Source organism: Stegostoma tigrinum, chromosome 9, assembly GCF_030684315.1.
Source record: "Stegostoma tigrinum isolate sSteTig4 chromosome 9, sSteTig4.hap1, whole genome shotgun sequence".
Lineage (NCBI taxonomy): Eukaryota > Metazoa > Chordata > Chondrichthyes > Orectolobiformes > Stegostomatidae > Stegostoma > Stegostoma tigrinum.
This window is the reverse complement of record NC_081362.1, coordinates 39,798,620-39,812,021: the sequence shown is the minus strand read 5'-3', so window position 1 is coordinate 39,812,021 and position 13,402 is coordinate 39,798,620. Positions and strand designations below refer to the sequence as shown.

The 13,402-nt window shown below is 42.3% G+C and overlaps 1 protein-coding gene across 2 annotated transcripts; it reads right to left on the bottom strand.

Moving 5' to 3' along the window:
• Positions 1 to 773: 773 nt before the first annotated feature.
• Positions 774 to 6,943, bottom strand: tbxtb (T-box transcription factor Tb). Of its 2 annotated transcripts, none has more exons than XM_048536570.2 (8): positions 6,673 to 6,943; positions 6,039 to 6,303; positions 5,265 to 5,399; positions 4,922 to 4,983; positions 4,777 to 4,838; positions 4,495 to 4,671; positions 2,874 to 3,006; positions 774 to 1,640 (listed from the first exon to the last, which is right to left on the bottom strand). In XM_048536570.2, the coding sequence occupies exons 1-8, from the start codon at positions 6,873 to 6,875 to the stop codon at positions 1,373 to 1,375; spliced, it is 1,305 nt and encodes a 434-aa protein (XP_048392527.1). In that variant the 5' UTR covers positions 6,876 to 6,943; the 3' UTR covers positions 774 to 1,372. The 2 variants fall into 2 exon arrangements, with proteins under 2 accessions (XP_048392527.1, XP_059504807.1); XM_059648824.1 differs by having other exon boundaries at positions 4,777 to 4,835.
• Positions 6,944 to 13,402: the final 6,459 nt, after the last annotated feature.

Genomic DNA, 13,402 nt, shown 5'->3' with positions numbered 1-13,402 from the left:
GAAAACAATAGAATTTCTGGCGACGCAACCTTGTAAGACTTAACACAATCGGTAACATTAAAGGCAGAGGGTAAATAACTCTTGAGGTGAAATGACGTGATCAAAGGCAAACAATATTCGCTCAGCTGGATAGACTGCAGTCAGGATAACTGCTGGGAAGAACATTCCAAATTGCAATTTCACTACAAAACTGAAGCCAGAACCTTCTAAACGACCAAGTATGCTCCCTTCATTTTCCGGTTGGCGAATTATCTTTTTTGTGTGTTTTAAATGCAATTTAAAAGGTCAGTGTGTGCAGGGAAATTAAGCGTCATTTTATGCAGCAACCTGCTGGCTGCAACATTCATTCCCAGAAGAAATGATTATCAGAAATTTGCACAGTCTAGATCAGAAGGCTACAACTCTTGAGATATCACTCACACACCCTGTGTCGGGGCACTTAGCTTAAAAGGCAACCTTTATCTCTGCCTAAATTGGGTTGAAAAAGATCAGCTATATTTTTAACTTAAGGGCAGGAGAACGTTTCTCAGGATAAAGCATGTTAAGCAGTGAATTATTTATAAAATTAGGTCTGGTTAGAATCATCAGTTTCCTTCCACCTCAGGAGGAGCTGGGCTTTGCAACGAGTTTCTTTCTCTACAGATGCGGAGTAGTTCCAGTACTTAAATGTTTTGATTTTGGAGTGTCAGCGATGCAGCAATGTGTTTTCGTGGTTGAGGTTTTCCGTCATTTTAAAGAGATTGTTTCTCTTAATACACATTTAGAAATCGAGAGAAGTCAATGATAATTGACAAGCAGTGTGCTACTTGGGGACGCATTAATTGCCCCATCTATTACATATTTGCTCCACTAACGTTTTGTTATTTACATCGTTCTTTTTGGGCAGGCTGCTGCTGCACAACTAACCAGAGGCCCGAGCACTATTGCTGCCACTAAGGTTAGATGTTAGTCATGGAATACACATTACTAGATTTAGTTCATTGCATGATTTATCTTCTCAAGACATGGTGAGTTTGTTTCCTATACAATAGTTGTTTTTACAACACGGCTTATTTTGTCTAAATTACAATTAATGGAAACACTTCATCAAAACAACCATTCTCGTTGAAGTATTTGATCATGCCATTTTCAAAATCCCAGCTTGGTGGGACTTTTGGGTAGAACACCGCCCATTTTTAGGCATCAATACAGAAAACTTGCATGCAATTTATCACAAAAGCAAGTTTGTCTCTTCCTGTCATTCTTCTGGATTTCCCATGTAGTTTCAACATCAAGTCCGAACAAGAAAGACGGAAAGGGTTGGGAAAACTCCCAAAGACGTCCGTAAATTAAATTAAATGGCTTGACAATGGTGAGGCGAGTACAAGTGCTGTCACATGGATGGAGGAGTAACTGATGTCCATGTAGAAGTAAGTCTGCTGTGTGGAGAGGCATCATACTGGCTCTCAGACAGCTCGATTCCGGTGCCACTGTCATACAGGGGCGATCCTGACGAGGTGGCGCTCACTGAGTGGGCCAGAGACGGGTAATGAGCCGGGGAAGCCCGTAGGAACTGCGAGCTCAGGCCGTTGGACATGCCCCCAGACTGGGACACTGGAGTGATGGTGCTGTTACTGACCGACCACAGACTCGGATATTGGCTGCAACAAGAAAGAACCATGAAAAGTTATGCAGTCATTAAACGTTCAAATATAATCATTTGGGGGAGGGATGAGGATCTCCGACTTATAAACAGCGGCAAATACTCAATGAATGGGATCAGTTATAATATCAATGAGCTGGTCAAGTGAAAATAATTTTGCTATTTGATTAATGTGGACAAGTGAGCAATATATTAAAGACCTTCTCTGTCCCTGTGACATTGTACTCCTCCGATTGGACAATCATCTAACTGAGAGAAAGTACAATTTAATTCCCCACGGCCTGACTGAAACTGCTGGACCGTTCTCGATGAAATCCGGATTGGATGCTGGATATCGAGTGGAAGTGGTTTCACGTCGAGGCTTGCAGCTTGTCCCAAAATCCTCCCACCGTCCAAGAAAGCTCCCGCTAGGATATCTAACAGCGGAGACCCCAACTTGATTAGCGAATGGCCAAGCTACATGGATTTTGTATCAGAGATAATGGGAACTGCAGATGCTGGAGAATTCCAAGATAATAAAATGTGAGGCTGGATGAACACAGCAGGCCAAGCAGCATCTCAGGAGCACAAAAGCTGACGTTTCGGGCCTAGACCCTTCATCAGAGAGGCTGATGAAGGGTCTAGACCCTCTCTGATGAAGGGTCTAGGCCCGAAACGTCAGCTTTTGTGCTCCTGAGATGCTGCTTGGCCTGCTGTGTTCATCCAGCCTCACATTTTATTATTTACATGGATTTTGTGTTTTGTTATACTGAAGTGCGTTAACAATGTATTCACGTTCAAAAATTAGTTGCTCAGACAGATGTGTTGCTGACATTTGCACCTTGAATTAATAGATTGTCGTTGGGGAAATGTTTACTCTGACATTATGTCTACCCATCACTCACCGCAATAGTTCCGTGTGTGCGTGTCTCTGTGTGTATGTATTTGTGTATGAGTGTTGGTGTATGTGTGTGTTTTGGGGGACATTGTCAATTTGGTGAAATGCAAATCAGTCAAGTTGTTGAGATAAGTTCGCAGTTTAATTTATATTTACTTTGGACTATAGGCTTGTGGTTTAAGTCAATACAATGATTGGTAAACAGAATTAAAGTATTAGCATTGTGGATTTGGTAACGATAGAATTGCTAAATCCTTTCTGAGAAATAAAAGACATCTTATTACAATGGCACTTCCCCTCCACCCTCCCTAGCTGTGATAAATTCACTAAGGTCATCCTGTCGAGGTCGCTTACCTAGAGCTGGTGGCAGTGCCAGCATTGTGTGTCATGGGCAGCATGCTGGTATGCGTGGAGACCTGCAGACCCGACCAGTTGTCGTGGTTGGGAAGCATGGAAAGGCAGGCAGAAGAATTGTCGGGATAGCCAGCTACAGAGAAAAACCACACAATTTTAACAAATTAGAACTGGCACCGAGGGAAAAATAAACATATAGTACTGTGCAATAAATCTGCATTCAATTATGTAATCTATAATTAATGACAGAGTGTGAAATTTTTCCCACCGCTGCAACATTGATGTACTAAAAGCTTCTAAACCAAATCACACTAATGCAAGAGCACCACGGCTTTTACAGATTCGCGTTTACAAAACTGCTCACATCTAGATGTGCGTCATATTATTAAAGTATCCAAATAAATTCATCATTGGAGAGCTACCTTCAGCTGTAGAATTATACAGCCCCTAATACAACTGATTATTTCATCGACCCCTACCTAAATCCTAATTTCAGCATTTCCATTGCAAAAGATTTAGAAGGTAGAAATGGAATTTATAGTAAGTGATGATGGTTATAACAATATCATTATTTTTCCTGCAATAAGGTTACTATGTAAAAATAACGGCTATATTAGGCAGATCTAAAACGGGAGGAGCGTTCAGTCTGACGGACAACCCCTTTGTCATAACCTTTCCCTATATTTTATTGATGCTCCTATATGGCGCTATTTCTAGAACTTTTATCTTTCTACTCTACACTGTCCCTCCCACTTTGCATCTTATTATGTTGAGGGTAAGACTACTATAAGCTTCTATACAATATAACTATTTTAGTACAGTGGCATTCCGGGCCCTTTCAACAATAATTAACCTTTACAACTTGCAAACGTCCTCACTTGCTTCAATTGCCTCCCATCACCTCTACATCCCCAGCAACACAATAACGTCGCACATTCACCCTTACTTTCTAAATCTGTGCTTTTAAAAAAATTTCTTTTGTGGAATATGAACGTCATTGGCCAAGCCAGTATTTGTTGTTCAGTCCTATTTTTTTTTTCTTGACTCGTGTGTTTTGCTCAGGTATTTCCGAGAGTAGTTAAGAGTCAACTGCGTTGCTGGGGTTCTGTCGTCATATACAGACCAGACCAGGTAAAGAGGGCAGAATGCCTTCCCTAAAGGTCGGGGCTTTACAACAATTGCTGACAGCTTCATGCTGAATGAGACCAGTTTAAATTCCAGTTCTTTATTGATCAGTTGAATTAAGTTCCACGAGCGGCCACCTATATGTGCCGCTATGCGCGGAGCTGTAGCTGGGTCACTGATTCCTTATATTACCTCAATGCAGTAGCATAAGCCCCCTCGAAATGGCTGCAGTAGAGCAGACTGAAGCTCCATTAGTCCAGGTGCTTTAAGAATTCACACTTAGGAGAGAGTATATGGCTAATTCGAATTATATTCAACCATTCAGATACATATAATGAAGGCATGCCAGTGCATTAGTATGACAAAAGAGGCGAGTGCCTTCGATATCCAGGAGAAGATCAAACTCTGCAGTAAACGATCTGAACCCTTTCGTGAATATCATTTTACAGTCGCTTAAAATGATATCCGGTGTATGTTAGACCGGTGTTGCACTTACTGGGAGAGTTGTTCCTGTGTGTGTAAGGGTTCGGGTACGGAGCAGGGCGCTGGTTCCTCAGAGTAGAATAACGCTCACAGCCGTGGGGCGTGGAGAGCGAAATTGGTCCTCCAAACTGAGCGTGAGGATTAGAAGGAGGGCACAGGGTACCTGTGCTAGGCAGAAACCAGCTACCTACTGGCGAAGGAGAAATATACATATCCAGTCAACCAAAACAAATTAGACTAGCCGGCAAGATCCAACATCGATACAAATTGACTCTTCCCCCCAAAAAAAACTTACTTTGGGAATATCCAGACTGTTGGCTGTCACTCACGTCATCCAACATTTCCTTGTGATCGCTTCTGGACAAGAAAAACCCGTTAAACACAGCGCACAGATTGGTCTTCACTCAAAATATTTTAATAGAGTATTTTCTTAGGCTCACCTCTCTTTGGAGTCAAGAAAGGCCTTTGCAAACGGATTGTACTTAATTTTGAGAGCTGTGATCTGTGAGGGGAGACGAAATAAAAGTTAGGATTCATCAGTATGGAGTTACTGACGTGTTGCTATTCTTACCACCAATCATCTCTAGTCTTTAGTACTGACAAAATATGGTGCTGAAAATCCAAAAAATAACCTCATATTTTAAGAATTGAATCTGCTCAGCAACGGTCAACGATTTCAAATGATCGCAATTAACATTACTGATTTACTGGTGCTGATAACGCTGCTTGTGTCTGTGTTGGTTTTCTGAAAGTACGCAGCTGGGATTTTAGGAAGACGTTTACCTCTTCGTTCTGATAGGCGGTCACGGCGATGAACTGAGTCTCAGGGAATGAGTGACTACTGATCATTCTCTGCGATCCCCCGACTCGCACGATGTGAATTCTGGGCTCGTATTTATGCAGAGAGTTTAACATGATCTGCAATTCCAACAAAAAAAAACACACACGGTCCTTCAGAGGCTAGGTCCATGCCAAAAAAAATCCAGGATTGTATTTTTCCTACTCAATGTACAACTAAAGTTTTCACCGTTTCTTTATACGATATTTGCTATAGATGCCATATGTTAAGCAGCATTGACATTTAAAATAACGACGTGCTATGTTATCCCTAGTTTTACACAACGTTCTGTCATTTGTAATAGCTCACTGTGGCTCACATGTGTAAATGATCTGCGAACTCTACAAGCTTTCGTACACTCACTTCATGCCACTCTATTTTGGAAATGTTATACAGCAAAGGGAATCCCGGAGCTCAGAGAAATTCAAAATCCTCATTTTATATATCAGTATTATTTGTTACAATACGTCCGAAATAAATAGTTAGCGTTTCCCAATTAGTAAGATGATAAAACGAAAATCTGATGTCACAGTTCTCACCAGCGCTGACATTTGATAGCATCATGTGATAATTTTGTATCTTCCCTTTTTTATTGTAAATAGCCCAGATCATTCGTTAACTGCAATATTGGAAAGAATTTGGGCGCAGTTCAGATCTTCAGGTCTGGTACCCCAGTTTACTTCAGCTAGTCAGGGCTGTATAAAATCTGCAAGATGTACCTGTCCTCCGCCGTTCAGTTTGTTGGTGAGTTTCACTTTACTGAAGGAGACGGGCGCTTTCATCCAGTGCGCCCCGAAGTTGGGCGAGTCGGGGTGGATGTAAACACAGCTCGGAGCCTGAGGCTCCGGTTTGCCACCGGGAACCCACTCTCCGTTTACATACTTCCAGCGGTGGTTGTCGGCGGCCACAAAGTCCAAGACAAACGAGTACATAGCGTTGGGATCCAGTCCCGACACGTTCACTTTCAGCACAGGAAACATCCTCCTAAGAACAGCAAAGAAAGTAAAGCGAGTGAGGAAGGATGGGGGTGGGGTGGTGGTGCACTTTATCTATTGTCCCATGCTCCTGAGTAAGACGAGACCCTAAAGGATATGGCTTGTAGTCACACCCGCTGCTCACAATTGTTCTTGCAACGTATGAAAGTAAAACTCTCAATGGGACATAGAGTGGAAAACAGAAAAAACTGTCAACTTTAAGTTATGTTTTGCACCGTTCTAATTATGCAAAGTACAAGCTGGGGTATACCGAGCTCTGTTTTCTCGCCCTTTCCTTTCTTCTCTAAACATTTTAAAAGCCGTGTTGTACAGGGGATAATCCTCCAGCAGAGTGTCAGGCTGCTCTGCCCTCACTTACCTGCCGTTCTTTGTGACGATCATTTCGTTGGTGAGTTCCTTAAACTTCAGCCACAGATCCAGGTCTTCCAGGTTGACTTTCAGCTCTCTCTCAGTGGGGTCTCCCTTCTCACTCCCAGCCTGTAGCTCACTCTCCACCGCACTGAGGAGATGGTCCACGCGGTACTGGCCGCTCTTGCCACTCTCCGTTGTGCTGGAACTCATTTTCCGCTTCCTCAGGAGTCCCAGGTACTTCTTCTCCCAGCTGATTCCTACCAAGGCTACGGGGGAAGCGAGTGCTTTCTGCTCTATGTATTCCCTCTCCCAGTCTCTCATTCTGAAATCTCTCATTCATCCTGATAAGTACCCCTCCATGGGAATGATGACGTCAGCGAGCGGCTTGGGTCGACTCGGATTGGTTGGGACCCGCTTTGATCTGAGCAATGCCGCGTGTGATTGGCGGGTGGCGGCCATATCACTGAAGCAAGAGAAAGCTTCTGAAGTTACAGCCAGATGTAATTACCACAAGTTAAATAGAGCTATTTCATGCAAATCTGCAAATGTTTACACCTATATCAAAGCATGGGGGTCAATGAGGAAATGGCTTTTAGGATATAGAGCCCCTGTCTTCTTAAGTGTCTAATCTATTTGTAATACAAGTTTCACACATATCGGGCCGTGTAAACCCATTTCAGCTGAAATCGGAACATCTCAGACACCACAAACATTGATTGCTCAAAATATGATTTCTTTTTAAAGAAGATCAAACAGAACGATTTGTTAGACTAAAACAGAACGAAGAACAGTGGGTGCTGGAAATTGAAACAAGAACAGGAATTGCTTGAGAAACTCAACAGGTCTGGCAGCATCTGGGGAGAGAAAGCAGAGTTAATGTTTCAGGTCCAGTGACCCTTTTTCAGAATGATTTGTCGCCTGTAAGACTTCATTAAACGATTATTCAAAGTGACAAGCAATATTAAATGGTTAAATTGCTACTTTCTGCTGTGAATGGCAACCTTCTCTTTGTAACTTAAACACGTAATCTAGTGGAAGGTAACTTCCGACAGATGCCGAAGTGGCGGCTTCTAAACGGCCAACGCCTCCCAAAACTGAAAATAAATAACTCTAGACCCGACTTGCCAAACACCTTGAAGAAAATTCTACTCGCCTTTCGTAGATGAGATGCCACGGTTTTGCTCCGAAGTTCAGCACCGCTGGGCTAATGCCCGCGTTTTATTATCTTGCTGTGAGCAAGATACATTCGCAGGTTGAGGTGACAATAACCAGGAAATGGTTAAACGGTTGGCCCGAGAACAATGCTCTTTGAAATGACCTACACCGTACAGCGAAGCCGTCAGGTTTAAACGTTGGGCCACTATCATTTTGAAGGGAGAATCTAGGAATTTAATAATAACTGCAGCGCACCGTTTGCAGATAAGAAGGACATGCACGTTGGAAACACATACAGCTCTGAATTGTTAGATCAATCGAAACATTTACAGAACTGCTTTTCCTTCCACGGAGTTCCCAGCATTTTCTGGATTAATTTCAGAAGTCCAGCATTTTGTTTACTTTTCCTTCTCTATATTCAAATTGCTCTTCAACCTTAATGACAGGTTAAAAGCGTTTGAAACGTGAATTCTTTAAGACAACAAAGGTCAACTAGACTCTTTAAACACCAATGTTGAAATAATTTATTCAGCTCTTCCGAAGCTAAGGCTGGGGATATTTTCCTGCAAAGCATACACACCCACACAAACACACACACACACACACACACACACACACACACACACACACACACACAGTTTTAATTTGTAAGGCATGCTGGATTGGTCAGTGGGAGTGAGCGGACAGGCAAGATTTGAGAAAGCAAGGGAAATAGTCGCAGAACGATAGTGAAGAGAGAGGGGTTATAAGTTGAGAAGCCCACTTGGTCTCAGTTAAAGATAATAAAGTGTGAAGCTGGATGAACACAGCAGGCCAAGCAGCATCTCAGGAGCACTAAAGAATGGGAGGGATTCTTTAGACGACATGTCCATCATTGGCATCCTGCAGTGCCACAATGATGCCACCCGAAGGTTGCAGGAACAGCAACTCATATTCCGCTTGGGAACCCTGCAGCCCAATGTATCAATGTGGACTTCACCAGCTTCAAAATCTCCCCTTCCCCCACCGCATCCCAAAACCAGCCCAGTTCGTCCCCTCCCCCCACTGCATCACACAACCAGCCCAGCTCATCCCCTCCGCCCACTGCATCTCAAAACGAGCCCAGCCTGTCTCTGCCTCCCTAACCTGTTCTTCCTCTCACCCATCCCTTCCTCCCACCTCAAGCCGCACCTCCATTTCCTACCTACTAACCTCATCCCACCTCCTTGACCTGTCCGTCTTCCCTGGACTGACCTATCCCCTCCCTACCTCCCCACCTATACTCTCCTCTCCACCTATCTTCTTTTCTCTCCATCTTCGGTCGCCTCCCCCTCTCTCCCTATTTATTCCAGAACCCTCTCTCGATCCCCCTCTCTGATGAAGGGCCTAGGCCCGTAGACGTCAGCTTTTGTGCTCCTGAGATGCTGCTGGGCCTGCTGTGTTCATCCAGCTTCACACTTTATTATCTTGGATTCTCCAGCATCTGCAGTTCCCATTATCTCTGGTCTCAATTAAAGCCATTCACTGTGAAAGGGACGGAGGTAGTCCTCTGGAATAAAACCAATAGTCTCTCTTTTTTTCTAATTCACCGACGAAAAGGGAAATCAATTTGTTTTGGGCTCCCAGGGTAATTTCAGGCTGGTTCCCATGAGCGAGTACCGCAGGGACAGCTTTTGACTGTGAGCTGCAGTGCATGACAGTTTACAGCCAAAATCTTCCTTCAACCCATCTCTATAAACAGTGGTCAGAGAGAAGTCGAATAGAAATAACCATCTCTCTTGAATTTTAAAATTCGCCTCATTGCCAACCCAACCTTTTTCTGCCGTAACCCACATTATTTTAACGATGAAGGCACCTTGTGAAATGAACAAGCAGAGGCGTTTCATGATGAAGTAGCAGTGCCCTACCCTATCTTGCTGTTTTTGCTCTCACTAATTTCGAGTTACTGAGACAAATTAATGCAACGTTTTTTCTACATTGGTCAATAATTCATATTTCACTGGAAATGCTGCATCGTCTCGGGGTGATTGACAGGGCAATCAGTCTCTGCATAGGTCACTCCGGATCCTTTCAAAAGCGCATCCTGTTGAATTGCTCGAACTCCGGGACCGTTCATTTGGGAGTTAACTGCGCAAGTTGACCGAAGTAGATAAGATCTTTGTTTATTCTTTGTTTCTCGTGGAGGACGACCCCGTGTGTATTTAAACACAGTGAGGCTGTTTTGCGAACGAAAAATCTACTCTGAATGACATTTTCGATATCAATTCTCGCACCAATGACCTCAATGTTGTGAAAGTCATTTTAGCTGTTTTTGTTTAATTGCATGTTAGGTTTCTGCATCTCCCCGGGCTCTGGCCTTCCATTAAGTGACTGTGTTGCCAACCTTTAGAACGAAGTGCAAGCACAAATTGAATTTGACATCTACTCGGTAACTATTCCGATGACTACACATCTTCTGCCAATCTTGGTGGAAGGAATTTGATGATGTAATTTTTGGTGCCTGGAAGGAGATTTGTCTGATTCCCTGATATAGTAACACAGTGGGCCGCACTCAGGTCCCTTCCAACAACTGGACAGTGCCTATATTTCACTGCAATCTCTGGACGTTTGCCAAATTTAGCACTGGTTTTTTAATCTGCTAACTCAACGTGGGTTGAAAACGGAACATCCAAGCCAGGAAAATGAAACATGGACAATGTATTTCACCATTTCATTACAAAGCCTAAACGCAACATAAAACAAGGTACAGCAATCAGAAATAGACACCATAAGACATAAAATACAGAAAATCGACCCTGATTATCAAATTGAAGTGAGCTTTCGATCCACCCTGATTATCAAATTGAAGTGAGCTTTCGATCCTTTTTGTCGGGAGGCGCTGGTGCCTGGTCCATTTTTACTAACTGAAGTACACTTTGAACGAACACGTTTACTCGAACGCTGGAGTTTTGCCCAGCGTACTGGCCGTCGTCTTTTTCGTTGAACACTTTGGGACCTGAACGAAGTTTCGTTTTCTTGAAACGGTCGCACCATCCAGTTCTTCAGATGTAGTTGAAAGCCACACAACTGTCACTCTCACTCCGCAGGAACAATACGAACTGAGCTTGCTGCCACTCCAGGGAATGAAAATGAAACAATATGGGCTTCAATTCACTGTAATACATCTCCCATTCGATACCTTTTACAAATTAAAGGTGAAAACCTAAAATTCAGTCTTAGTGAACTGTCCCGCTATCATCAAGACGCAATTTTGAATGGTACTATACCATTATGAGAAGGGGCGTTTCTGGCTTAATCTCACAAGGCGTTAACAATCAAAACCTTACAAAGTCGTGTAATATGAGCAAATCCTGTGAAACTCCATTAGGCTTAACTATAGTGCCCTATGGAACTGCTGCATTAATATCGTTGTCATCCTAGTGACATAAAGTTGTGTAGAGTAATCGTGAATGGGAATGTAGGAAGCTAGAACGTGTATTTAAAAAATAAGGAAGAAGAGGGCGTGGTTCATTTCAGAGGTAAAATGCTTTTCGAAACTTAGAGATTTATATAAAAAATGTCTACAAGTAGCTAAAGGTGTACAGCCAGTCCTGATATGGAAACATGTATCAATTTGCTGAGTGATTGGATTATTTAGGCTTGTATTGATGTTTTGGCAAGGAGCTGTATTCAGCCTATTAAATTAAACCAAGCACTCAGTGATTGAAAGCTAATTGAATTTGAATCTGATGCTTTCCACATGCTAAGACCAACTATTGTAAGAAATTTGATATATCATCCAAGCCATATTAGGAGACAGTTTTTGAAAATTGGTGTGAGAGTGAACTGCCATCTGAAAAATAAACACCAGCTCTCACAAGAAATCTAGAGAGCACCATCTGTCCATAAAAGGTTCCCCAACATTTCTAGCTAAGGGTTCTCACAGAAGACTTCACAGAGATCAGTGAAAGAAAGGCCTTTATGGCTAAGGAACAGCAGAAGAAGGGCATGTGCGCTTTGAGACACTATGCTTTAATTTATTTTCTTATTACTTAGGTTTATGTAAGTGGGACTTTTGTTTATTGGAACAGCATACCAGTAGAATTTAGTACAGTTAGGGAATAGCTAGGAATTATGGGTATTAGTTCAGTATATTAGTTATTCTGTTAACTGTTAGGGATAAATAAATAAATTGCTACTTGTTACTTATAAAGTGAATATCGGGGATATTCTTTCATTTAATCTCCCCTTCTCCATAACACTAGAAGTCTACGGATCCAAGGACCGAGTCCAACACATGTACTTTAGGGATAGATAAGTTTGGAAAGCTCGATCAAGTCAAGCATCTCAACCATTGGTTTCCTACCAACATTATCAGAATCCTGGCAGTAGATTGCCCGGGATGTTGTAGGGGTGGCAGTTCACCAATGAGAAATGGAAGGTATATTAAACGGACACACAGCTGACCCACTTTTATACTACGACATCCAAGTACAATGTGCACGCTGCCAGTCTGTCACGTGTCAGGTAGCTACCGCACCGGAATGCATAGTTTTATTTTGGCCATATTTCTTCTTGTAGTTTAGGGAGAATTTTCGTTCAAATCAAATATGATCCCTAGTGGTTCGAAGAGATTGGACTGCCAACACAATATAAAGAGAGATCCCGCTTATCGAGAGCGAATTTACTACTCCTCTCTTTCACTACCACTTTAATCGGTAGCTTTCTTCGACCTCAAATACACTAGTATAGTCTGGAAGTATTCGCCGCCAGTAATGCTTCATCATTGAGACAAATAAGCTTTCAGTCCTGAAAGTTGGTTCTTCTCATCGTTAAAAACACTGCCAAACGAATAAGGCACCAATGCCACAGCATTTATAAGCAAAGCCAATATTCCAAAAATTGTATATTTCTGAGCAATTGGATGACAATTACGTGCGTAGCTGTTTGTGTCTTCATTTGAGTTACTTCAAAAGTTAGTTGTTTCAGATATGTTATTGCACACGTCTGGAATAGGTGGGACTTGAATTCCAGCCTCCCGGCCCAGAGGTAGAGACATTACCAGTGCACTACAATGTTCCTACCTCAAACTTTAATTCCAAATTAATGTTTTAAGTTGCTATTCCTGCCTGAACTGTCAATTGAAGTTAATTAGCGACAAAACCTGGACTTACAGTTCCCAGCATGCTGCCATTTGAACAAATAGAGTCACCTTCATGCCGATGACTGACCCCGCATAATATAGCATATGTAGCATGATTTATAAGCCCAAAATTTGTTGGGAAATAACAGAGAGGTTATAGGTTTTCAGGTATTTGTACATTATTGCTACAGGAATTCACGTGAGGCCAGATGCATCATTCAACACGGAAATCCAAAAATTGTCTTCGGACTTATGCCTCCTTCCACCTTTCGTTTCGGAGAAAAGCTTGTTGTAACTTTGTTTCCCAAATTAAGTTCTATCCGTTTTGGTTTTGGTTTTAATCATGTTTTAGTTAAGTAATACAAATGTGGAAGATTATCCCGGTACGTTTTATTTTTATTGGGGATTTTTAAACATAACATTTAAAATTGAAGTTTCCATCCTGCCATTTTTAAAATTCTCTCGTAATGTAGTATTTCTT